The sequence below is a fragment of the Mobula birostris genome, chromosome 19 (genome assembly GCF_030028105.1).
Source record: "Mobula birostris isolate sMobBir1 chromosome 19, sMobBir1.hap1, whole genome shotgun sequence".
Lineage (NCBI taxonomy): Eukaryota > Metazoa > Chordata > Chondrichthyes > Myliobatiformes > Myliobatidae > Mobula > Mobula birostris.
The window spans coordinates 59,380,103-59,392,571 of NC_092388.1; the positions used below are offsets into that span (position 1 = coordinate 59,380,103).

Here is a 12,469-nt window from a genome sequence, read left to right on the forward strand (position 1 = left end):
CAAGGAATTAAATTGGTCCTCTAGAAAATCAGAATGGTAATCTATGCATGGAACTGGAAGAGATGGGGGAGATTTTAAATGGATTTTTTGGCATCTGTGTTTACTTGGCAATGGACCCAGACTCTATAGATGTAAGGCGATGCAGCAGCGAGATCGTGGACCCTATACAGATGACAAAGGGACAGATGTTTGCTGTCTTGAGACAGACTGATTAGGGATAGTCAACATGGCTTTGTGTCTGGTAAGTTGTGTCTAATGAATCTCATAAGGATTTTTTGAGGAAGTTACCAGGAAAGTTGCAGGTAAGGCAGTGGATGTTGTCTGCATGAACTTTAACAATGACGTTCAACAACGTCCCACATGGGGTTTGTTCAAGAAGGTTCAGTCACTTGGATGAGGTAGTAAATTGGATTAGACACTGGCTTCGTGGAAGAAGCCAGAGAGTGGTAGTAGATGGTTGCCTCTCTGACTGGAGGCTTGTGACTAGTGGTGCACCACAGAGATCAGAGCTTGGTCCGTTGTTAGAGTATAGGAGCAGGGATGTGATGTTGAGGCTCTATAAGGCGCTGGATAGACCTCACTTGGAGTACTGTGGGCAGTTTTGGTCTCCTTATTTAAAAAAAGATGTGCTGACGTTGGAGAGGGTACAGAGAAGATTCACTAGAATGATTCTGGGAATGAGAGAGTTAACATATGAGGAACGTTTGTCTGCTCTTGGACTGTATTCCTTGGAGTTTAGAAGAATGAGGGGGGACCTCATAGAAACATTTCGAATGTTGAAAGGCATGGACAGAGTGGATGTGGCAAGGTTGTTTCCCATGATGGGGGAGTCTAGTACGAGAGGGCATGACTTAAGGATTGAAGGGCACCCATTCAGAACAGAAATGCGAAGAAATTTTTTAGCCAGAGGGTGGTGAATCTATGGAATTTGTTGCCACGGGCGGCTGTGGAGGCCAAGTCATTGGGTGTATTTAAGGCAGAGATTGATAGGTATCTGAGTAGCCAGGGCATCAAAGGTTATGGTGAGAAGGTGGGGGAGTGGGACTAAATGGGAGAATGGATCAGCTCATGATAAAATGGCGGAGCAGACTGGATGGGCCAAATGGCCAACTTCTGCTTCTTTGTCTTGTGGTCTTGTGGTTGTTCTTTATCATCTGTATCAATGATCTGGATGATAATATAGTTAACTAGATCGGCAAATTTGCAGATAACACCAAGATTGGAAGTGTAGTGGACAACGAAGAAGGCTATCAAAGCTTGCAGTGGGATTTAGACCAGCTGGTAAAATGGGCTGAAAAATGACAGATGAAATTAAATGCAGACTAGTGTGACATATTGCATTTTAGGAGGACCAATTAGGCCAGGTCTTATACAGTGAGTGGCACTGAGAAGTACAGAGGAATTTGGGAATTGTTGAAAACATTTTTATTTTACATGCTGCAAGGGAAGACCATCACCACACGAGCCGGTGATAGCTGCAAAAAAACAGACAGCATAATCACTCCTTTGTACCTAAGTGTTAGCTACAGTGTGTCAGTTCAAGGATGCATACCATTCGCCCACTTAATCAGTGTACTTGGCATTCTTCCAGTTACTCATCTGCTTATCTTTCTGCAGTTTTTCATATACTTAAAGTCCATCAGCATAATGTTGCACAAACATTATTAGCAAAGCACTCTGGTACAATACAGGTTCCATTTTGTTACAGACAAAAATACCATTTTGTTACTGCAAGAATATTTCCACAGAATACAGATCCATACTTAATTGAAAGTGGTGTCACAGGTAGATAGAGTCATAAAGAAAGCCTTTAGCACATTGGCCATCATAAATCAATGTATTCAGTGCAGGAGTTGGGATGTTATGTTAAAATTGTATAAACATATAAGACGTTGGTGAGGCTTAATTTGGAGTACTGTGTCCAGGTTTGATCACCTACCTAAAGAAAAGATGTAAGACTGCAAGACTGTAGATGAAACTTACAAGGATGTTGCTGGGACTTGACGACCTGAGTAAGTTAGGACTTCATTCCCTAGACTGTAGAAGATTAAGGGGAGATTTAATAGAAGTATAGAAAATTATGAAGGATGTAGATTGGTAAATGCAAGCAGGCCTTTTCCACTGAAGTTGGGTGAGACTAGAACTGGAGGTCATGAGTTAAAGGTGAAATGTGAAATTTGGATACGTACATGGATGGGAAGGGTATGGAGGGCAATGGTCCAGGTGCATTTCAATGTAACTACGCAGATTAATGGTTAATGATGCATGGGCTTGATGGGCTGCTGGGCCTGTTTCTGTGCTTTAGTGTTCGATGACTCTATAGGACAATTTTTTTTTAATTGCCTAAGGTTTGGGAGGTATTATTGGAATAACTTAGCAAGAAATTATAAAGCATTCTGTAAAGTGGAAAGATGGCTATTATTTTTTTGCAAAAAGTAATTTTCTTGAATTTCCAAATGTGACAGATGGCACCCAACTAAATATTTTGCTTTCTGTATATAAACCATTTTTTTTCATCTCAAAAGAAGAGTTTTTGGGGGGAAAGTCAGAAATCCTGTGTAATTGTTTTTTTTCCCCCTCTTATTGCAACTTCTCATTTTTATGTTTGTTCATATAAGTCTTAACAACAATCAACTAAAAACACACCAGTCTCTTGCAGCACCTTGTTTAGGCAGTTTCTTGGAAAAAAGTAATCCAACTTTTTTTCTCAAGTGCAGTCTTCCACCTTGTGGCCTAAATAAGAATTTCTTGACAACCTTCTAAACATTTGGACACTAGAAATTATGCAGGTTGTCCACTGTTCTCTACTATTACATTCCTTCTTCTTTAACCCTTTACTTCTTTCACTTATGCCTTCCCAACTTCTTATTTCATCACCCCTTCCTCATCAATAAGCTCCAAGACCTAGGCCTCAGTACCTTACTGTGCAATTGGATCCTTCATTTCCTCATCTGCTGACTCCAGTCAGCTTGGATTGGCAACAACATCTCCACAATCTCCACCATCTCCACCAGAAGGCTGTGTGCTTAGCCCCTTGCTCTACTTGCTTTATACTTGACTGTGAGGCCAAGCACAGGTCCAATGCCATTTTTAAGTTTGCTGATGACTCTGCTGTAGTTGGCCAAATCAAAGGTGGTGATAACTCAGCATATAAGAGGGTGGTTGAAATCTGACTGATTGGTGTCACCACAACAACACCTCACAATATCAGCAAGGCAAAGGAGCTGATTATTGACTTCAGGAGGGGGAAATGGAAGGTCCATGAGCCAGTCCCCATTGGGAGATCAGAGGTGGAGAGAGTCAGCAATTTTAAATTCCTCAGTGTTTTCATTTCAGAGAATCTGTTCTGGGTCCAGTTCATAAGTGCCATTATGAAGAAAGCCTAGCAGCACCTCTACTTCAATAGATGTGTGGTGGAGAGTATATTGACTAGTTGCATCACAGCCTGATATGAAAATACCAATTTCCTTGAATAGAAAAGCCTACAAAAGTAGTGGGAACAGCTTAGACCATCACGGGTAAAGCCAACGCCACCATTGAACACGTCACTGTCACAAGAAGGCAGAATCCATCACCAAGGACCCGCACCATGCAGGCCATGCTCTCTTCTCGCTGCTGCTATCAGAAATGAGGTACAGGAGCCTCAGGATCCACACCACCAAATTCAGGAATAGTTATTATCCCTCAACCATCAGGCTCTTGAACCAGAGAGAATAGCTTTGCTTGCCCCAGCACTGAATTGTGGACTCTTGTTCAGTGACTCTTCATCTCATGTTCTTGATATTTATTGCTTATTTTATTGTTATTATTTTTCTTTTTTTTGTATTTGCACAGTTGTCGTCTTTTGCATAGTGTTTGCCCATCCTACTCAGTACGTTTTTCATTCATTCTACTGTGTTTCTTGTATTTACTATGAATGCCTGCAAGAAATGAATCTCAGGGTTGTATATGGTGACATATATGTACTTTCTGCATTCCCTGTCACCTGGTCGTACCTTTCTCCTGCCAGCTTATATTGTCCCTCCACTCCCCCCCCCCACCTTCCCATTTCCTATTCTGGCTTCTGCCCCCTTCCTTTCCAGTGCTGATGAAGGGCCTCTACCCAAAACATCAACAAATTCCTCTCCATAGATGCTGCTTGACTTACTGAGTTCCTCCAACATTTTGTATGTTTGCTCATTTAGGCCAGATTAATAGGGCAACAATCAGTATCTTTCCTTTGTTAAACTTGATCATTTACTTATAGATTTATATCTTCTTTTTACATGCAAGTATGAGCTTGGAATGAAGATCTGAGTGAATAGTGAAAGTAACTGTGGGTCATCTTAATCAGTCATCTTAAAAAAAGGAATAAATGAACAAAACAGTATTGAAGCATATGTGCATTGACTGCATGAATTTCGCCGCTCAGAAAGCCACTATTCATCAATTTCATAGTAAAACTGCATATACTAGGTCAAGGAATATGAAATGTAGTCTGAACATTCAGTTTGAAAAGTTGCCAGAAAATTATACTTGAAAGAACTTAATAAAACGTTCCAGTATGCTAAAAGATTTTTCAGTAATATATGTTCCCAGCTTCTCCAGCTTAGTAGGGTTGTTCTGTTTATTCAGCGTTATCAAAACCTTGCTAGATGAGTAGTTTGGGAATTGGAAAACATCAATATCATTACATAATTAATAATTTTAACTAGTTATACCAGTTAGTTTCCCACTTTGGATATTTCTTACATTTCTTGGCTAGAATCTGAATACAGATAGACTGCTTAATCCCTCATAACAAAAATTAATGCATTTGAGATCTTTAATAGTCTGGTGGCTGCTAAAAGCACTCCTGAAAACTGGATAGATTACATAGCTAATGTGCACAAATTAAAAAGGAATATTATGAACATGGAGGAAAGCTAAGTGGTAGGATGTTAATTCTTTTTCTGGAGTATTTAGAATTTATAAACTCCTTAATATGCTTTCCTTGTGGGGTATGTAAAACTTTCATATTTAAATAAATCAGGAGTTTAAATATTTGAAAAGTAATTCTGTTATTCTTGAGCACTCATTATCAGAAGGGTAATACTTGCGGTAGTTCCTGCATTGAAACAAGCAATGGTCTCCCAGGGGTCATTCGGTTCCTTTAAATATACCATGTGCTCATGGCCTGAGAGACAGGCTAAAGAACAAGGATCCCTCTGCAGAAAGGTATTTGACCCACAAGGTACAGTAAATGTTGCCCTCTTGTGGAGTAAAGTAAAAAGCCAGTAGATTGTAAAAAGGTGATTAATATTTATGCTGATGTTTATGGATGGGAAAGTCTGCAGTTTATCATGATCAAGCTTCTGTGCAATTTGTTTTATCTTCTGACACCTTTACTAAACAATACCAGATGTGCTATTGACTTCATATTCTTGAATAGCTTTATGGTTATGTGTTTATTTATTTAGCAATACAGCACAGAGCAAGTCCTTCCGACTTTTCGAGCCACACCACCCCAGCAACCTCAACCAAACCTAATCTAATCACAGGACAATTTACAAAGACTAATTAACCTACCCAGTACATCTTTGGACAGTGGGAGGAAACTGAAGAACCCGGAGAAAGCCCATCCATTCATAAGAACATAAGAAATAGGAGCAGGAGTGGCCCATCGAACCTGCCCCCCCATTTAATAAGATCATGGCTGATCTGTCCGTAAATTCAGCTCCATCTGCCTGCCTTTTCTCCATAACCCTTAATTCCCCTACTATGTAAAAATCTATCTAACTGTATCTTAAATATAGTTAGTGAAGAAGCCTCAACTGCTTCCCTGGGCAGAGGATTCCACAGATTCACCACTCTCTGGGAAAAACAGTTTCTCCTCATCTCCGTCCTAAATCTTCTCTCCAGAACCTTGATACAATGTCCCCTAGTTCTAGTCTCACCTACCAATGGAAACAACTTTCATACTTCTATCTTTACTTTAGTTTATTACTTTACTTTATTGTCGCCAAACAATTGATACTAGAACCTACAATCATCATAGGGATATTTGATTCTGTGCTTCCCGCTCTCTGGATTACAAATCGATAGTAAATATTAAAAAATTAAATTCTAAATCATAAATAGAAAATAGAAAAATGGAAAGTAAGGTAGTGCAAAAAAACCGAGAGGCAGGTCCGGATATTTGGAGGGTACGGCCCAGATCTGGGTCAGGATCCGTTCAGCAGTCTTATCACAGTTGGAAAGAAGCTGTTCCCAAATCTGGCCGTACGAGTCTTCAAGCTCCTGAGCCTTCTCCCCAAGGGAAGAGGGACAAAAAGTGTGAAGGCTGGGTGGGTCGTGTCCTTGATTATCCTGGCAGCACTGCTCTGACTGTGTGCGGTGTGAAGTGAGTCCAAGGACAGAAGATTGGTTTGTGTGATGTGCTATGCCGTGTTCACGATCTTCTGCAGCCTCATTCGGTCTTGGACAGGACAACTTCCATACCAGGTTGTGATGCACCCCAGAAGAATGCTTTCTACGGTGCATCTATAAAAATTAGTGAGGGTTTTAGGGGACAGGCCAAATTTCTTTAGTTTTCTCAGGAAGTAAAGGCGCTGGTGGGCCTTCTTGGCAGTAACTACCCCATTGTTCCTCGATCAAGCAGTTCCTTCCAGTTTACCTTCTGATGTCTTTGCCACATCTGCACAAATTTTGCCTTTTTGAAATTCAATTTAACGGCTTTAGCTTTTAACTGATACACTCTCCCAAAAAACTTTGAGACTAACAATGTTATGGTTACTTGTTCCTAAAGGCTCACCAACTTCCATACACAAAATTCTGTCCTGATTGTAACAGAATATCAAATCTGGACAAAGTAGGTGGATCAAATGGCCCAATTCTGCTCCCATGTCTTATGGCCTTATAGTCTTTATCTGCCTGACCAACCAGCTGGGGTGTTCACTGAGATCTTTAACCTCTTGCTTCAGCAGTGTATGGTAGCCACTTCACCAATCATGAATTTGATGTTTCATAATTATTTTATTCATTAGCCTTATTGACAAAATTATAGAATTTAAATGCTCAACAAATAATGAAAGTAAAAAAAACTGAGCAATCATTGCCAAGAGTTGCAGGATAAGGACTGGGAACTTGCTGCAGTCTTCTGGCTATCTTTATTGGGTGGGTTTGATATATTTACTGTATAAAGAGAGCAAAGGCAAGCATGATATGAAAATCAAAGTAAAATAAAAGCAAAAGTTTGTGTGGGAGGCCTGGTTAGTGTGCTTGGGAAGAACCCACTTCCCTGAATGGATGGTGAGTAACAAGAGGAATAAATTTGAAGTAATTTGTAAAAGAATTTGGCTGAAGTTAAGGTGAGGGTTGGTGAGCAACTGAACTTCACTGCCTAAGGACCTGATGAGGCAGAAACCCTCATCAGTTGACAAAGTATGAACTAAGAAATGGAAATACTATGAGCCGCTGATGTTTGGTTCTCAAGTTCAAGTGGAACTTGAAAATAGTTATTACCACAGAATAAATGTTGAAAAGTTGTTTAACCCACTTTTTTGTTAATGATTAAAAACTGAACACTAGATTAAAGTGCATAGTTTTATGGTCCATATGGCACTAGTGTAGTAAACTGTAAATTTCTCTGATCCTATGTGCAGAATTGAGGGAAGAATGGTTTGGGTCTTAGTGACTGAATAGTTTGTTACCATTTTAATTTATTTTCTCTTAGCTATTGTATTAGCTAAGAGAACTACAATTCCGTGAGGTGTTCATTTGCTATTACATGGAATGTAAATTATATTCCTTTGTTTAATTTGGGAAAGGGCATCAACAGAGTATCAGATAAAGTGACATCTGCTTCTTCTGGTGATAGAAATTGGTTTGGGAATAAGAAGGATTTGTTGACTTTAAGTTATTGTGTCCTGTGGAAGGCAAGTGCAGAAATTGCAGGGACTCTAACAGAGATATTTAATTATCCTTAGCGACAGGTATGACCCGTCTGGTGGCGTAGTGTCATCAGCATCAGACTTCAGGACGAAAGGTCCTGGGTTCAAATCCAGCCAGCCGGCTCCCCTGCACGCTTTCCATCCGTGCTGGTTTACGAGCTGGTGATCTCTTTGGAAACTCACCCAGCAGAAGGCAATGGCAAACCACTGCTGTAACTTGCCTCGTATGCAGTTCCCCACTACGTCAGGGAAGTGTGAAGGGAAATCGTCAGCTAACCGGAGGAACTCCGGATGCGACGTACCTTTCCTAGCGACAGGTAAGGTGCCAGAGGATAGCTAATGTTGTTCCGCTGTTTAAAAAAAGCTCTAAAAATAACCAGGAAATTATAGGGCAGTGAGCCTGACATCAGAGGTGGGAAAGTTATTGGAAGGTATTTTAAGGGAGTGGATATATATGTATTTGGATAGATGAGAACAGATTAGGGATAGTCTGCATCGCTGTGTGTGTAGTAGGTCATGTCTAACCAATCTTATAGAGTTTTTTGAGGAAGTTACCAGGAAAGTTGATGAAAGCAAGGCAATGGATGTTGTCCACATAAACAAGGCATTTGACAAGGTCCCGAATGAGAGGTTGGTCAGGAAGATTCAGTTGCTTGGTATTCCAGATGAGGTAGTCAATTAGATCAGACATTGGCTGTGTGGGAGAAGCCAGAGAATAGTAGCAGATAGTTGCCTCTCTGAATGAAGGCCTGTGGAGTGCCGCAGGGACCAGTGCTGGTTCCATTGGTGTTTGTTATCCATATTGATCTGGATGATAATATGGGTAACTGGATCAGCAAATTTGCAGATGACACCAAGATTGTGGCTGTAGTAGACAGCAAGGGAGACTATCAGAGCTTGCAGTGGGATCTGGACCAGCTGGAAAAATGGGCTGAAAAATGGCAGATGGAATCTGCCATTCTAATGTTGGTTTTCTGGGTCCGGTAATGCCATGTATTCCTCAAATTGTGATGGAATGCTGAATGTAACATTTAGCTCTCTGTAGCAGATTCTTTGTATTATTTTGTGACCTGCTGGTCTCTTCTAGGTGCCCCAATAAACTGAAGAAGAGTGTACTTCAAACAAATGTCAAAAATAAATGTCAGCCAGGCACACCAACACCTTGAAGTGGTTTCTCTCTACCAAGGCAGCAAAAACAGGAGTGTTTTTATGCTAAGAAGAGGCATTCCCTGATTAGCTCAATTAAAAGGCCCAGGAGAAAAATAGAATTGTATCACATTTTGAGAATCTGGAAGTCCTGATTTTTTTCTCTCCCCATTCCAGGTTTAATGTCATGAAGGGTTGAAAGGTCATATAGGTGAGCTGCTCAGGTCAGAAAATGTATAATACAGGTTAGAAAAACAAAACCTGCTGATAAATGAAAGCTGTTTGTGTGAAATGCCTCACAATGTGCTCTCTCTTTTATTTGTAGGTACTCATCGGCCACTTGTATACCACACAAAAGCTCGTCATTGAAAATCAGTGAAAGTGATCACTTGGAGCTTTCAATCTACTTTGTGCCAGTGGTGATATACTAACCTTCAGGAACTCAATCTTCTCTCTCTACTATGTTTGGCAACACTGGAAAAGATTATGGAAGCAAGACTTACACAGCGGTGTAATCAATACATTTAACTCTCCTCCTAAATTGCAATATTGCAAATTTTTTTCAATTCTGTAGTAATGGTAAGGGTCAGCTATGTAATTAAAAATGCATAATTTGTAATCCCAATGTAATGTTTAATATTCAATGTTGCACATACTAATGAGCAGAGACAGTCTATGGTTAAATATTAGTTTTCTGTTCGACCAATAAAAGAACAATAAAAACTCCCTAATGAAGTATGTACTCAAGGCTACTATTTTGTCCTGGAATAATCTCTACAAATATTTACAGCAACATCCTAGTGGCCTGTTTATATATGCACTTTACTTTGGAGAAACATACATACAATAAACAATTTTTTGAGATATGAACTTAAACAGAGGTAGGTTTAGAGCATAATATTCTGGATTCTATGGCAGACAAATATGCTCTGTCTACTCTAATTCTGTTGTAGTTATATACTTTGGTGATGCGCGATACAAAAACATGAGGCTGATCCAGCTGACATGTTGAGTCAGTACCCTGTGCTTAACTCCAACACAAGCCTTGTAGTTGCACTAACCTTTGATGGGCCTGTAGGTCTAATCGGACTTGAACCCTCATCCTGGACTATCCTGATGGGCACATTTTCAAACATTAAGTTAAAATAAATTTTTAATGATTTAACTAACGTAAATGAATTAAAAATTGGGTATGATTTTCTAGCATTCCAAGATTTTTCAATATTGCTGTTTAATAGGTCAAGTGAACACAATAAAACAGAACAGTACATTACAGGAGTAGGCCCTTCAGCCCATGATGCTCTGCTAAACAATTCCTAATTTCACTCATTCCTTCTGTCTGCACATAGTCCCTTTTTGTTCATTCTCTGAACATTCATGTGCCTAACTTAAGAGCCCCTTAAACACCTCTATTGTACCTACTTCTACAACCCCTGACAGTCTATTCCAAGCATTCACTGCTCTGTGTACAAAAAACAACTTGCACAGCACATCTCCTTTGAACTTTGGCCCTCTCAGCTTATATTGCAACTCTTTAATATTAGAAAAGTTGACTGTCTATCTATGCCTCTTATTTTATATACCTCTATCAGGTCTCCCCTCAGCTAACACAACTCCAGAAACAATAACACTAGTTTATCCAACCTCTGATAGTGCATGCCCCCTAATCCAAGTAGCATCCTGGAAAACTTCTGCACCCTCTCCAAAGACTCCACATCCTTCCTATGATGGGGCAACCAGAAATGAATGCAATACTCCAGATTGGCCTAACCAGAATTTAGGCCATCTAACTTCTTGAACTCAAGTAACTGCACAAGTTGATCAGGTGGTAAAGAAGACCTATGGCATGCTTGCTTTCATTAATAAAGGTAAACATGTCATATGCCCTCTTTGCCAACTTGTCATCTTATGCAGTCACTTTCAAGGAACTAAGTTCTTGAATGCTAAGATCCCACCGTGCAGAAAAACAGTTAAGAGTCCTATCATTAACTGTGTACTCTTCCTTTACATTTGACCTCCCAAAGAGTGCTTCCTGTTACATCTTCTAACTATAAATAATTTATTAATGCCCAACAATGTGCTTTCTGGATGGTTCCACTGCATAGATCTCAGCCATCAAAGTTCTCAGTTTCGTACTATATCTTGATCCCAGTACAACCAGTTCTGAATTAACAACCCAAAAGGAATTATCATGCTCCTTAGGTTGCCTCCACACAGTAACAGATCACTTCCTTAAAGTATCCCACTCATTCAGGCTGGCTCAGGCCATTTACCAGCTCCATGCAGTTATAATCAGTAGCATCTTTCAACTTCATTATGGCCTTTGTATACTGCAGTATTTATTTGGAGAGCCACAATGTTCTGGATAGCAGTAACAGGATTGGTCTGAGTCAGCATGGATTTACGAAGGGGAAATCATGCTTGACTAATCTTCTGGAATTTTTTGAGGATGTTACTATGAAAATGGACAAGGGAGAGCCAGCGGATGTAGCGTACCTGGACTTTCAAAAAGCCTTTGATAAAGTCCCACATAGGAGATTAGTGGGCAAAATTAGGGCACATGGTATTGGGGGCAGAGTACTGTCATGGATTGAAAATTGGCTGGCTGACAGAAAACAAAGAGTAGCGATTAATGGGTCCCTTTCGGAATGGCAGGCGGTGACCAGTGGGGTACCGCAGGGTTCAGTGCTGGGACCGCAGCTGTTTACAATATAAATGATTTAGATGAGAGGATTAAAAGTAACATTAGTAAATTTGCTGATGACACAAAGCTGGGAGGCAGTGTGAAATGTGAGGAGGATGTTATGAGAATGCAGGGTGACTTGGACAGGCTGGGTGAGTGGGCAGATGCAGTTTAATGTGGATAAATGTGAGATTATCCACTTTGGTGGTAAGAACAGGAAGGCAGATTATTATCTAAATGGAGTCAAGTTAGGAAAAGGGGAAGTACAACGAGATCTAGGTGTTCTTGTACATCAGTCACTGAAAGTAAGCATGCAAGTACAGCAGGCTGTGAAGAAAGCTAATGGCATGCTGGCCTTCATAACAAGGGGAATTGAGTATAAGAGCAAAGAGGTCCTTCTGCAGTTGTACAGGACCCTGGTGAGACCACATCTGGAGTACTGTGTGCAGTTTTGGTCTCCCAATTTGAGGAAGGATATTCTTGCTATTGAGGGAGTGCAGCGTAGGTTCACAAAGTTAATTCCCGGGATGGTGGGACTGTCATGTCGAAAAATTGGAGCAACTGGGCTTGTATACTCTGGAATTTAGAAGACTGAGGGGGAATCTTATTGAAACATATAAGATTATTAAGGGATTGGACACGCTGGAGGCAGGAAGCATGTTCCTGCTGATGGGTGAGTCCAGAACCAGAGGCCACAGTTTAGGAATAAGGGATAGGCCATTTAGAACGG

The 12,469-nt window shown here is 40.4% G+C and overlaps 1 protein-coding gene across 1 annotated transcript in view; it reads left to right on the forward strand.

The window, feature by feature from the left end:
- Positions 1 to 9,798, forward strand: part of lyrm4 (LYR motif containing 4) — a 148,156-nt gene extending 138,358 nt beyond the window's left edge. The window contains exon 3 of the mRNA XM_072283675.1: positions 9,382 to 9,798. Coding sequence (XP_072139776.1) covers positions 9,382 to 9,435 — 54 coding nt within the window. The 3' untranslated portion in view covers positions 9,436 to 9,798. The remainder of the gene's footprint in view (positions 1 to 9,381) is intronic.
- Positions 9,799 to 12,469: the final 2,671 nt, after the last annotated feature.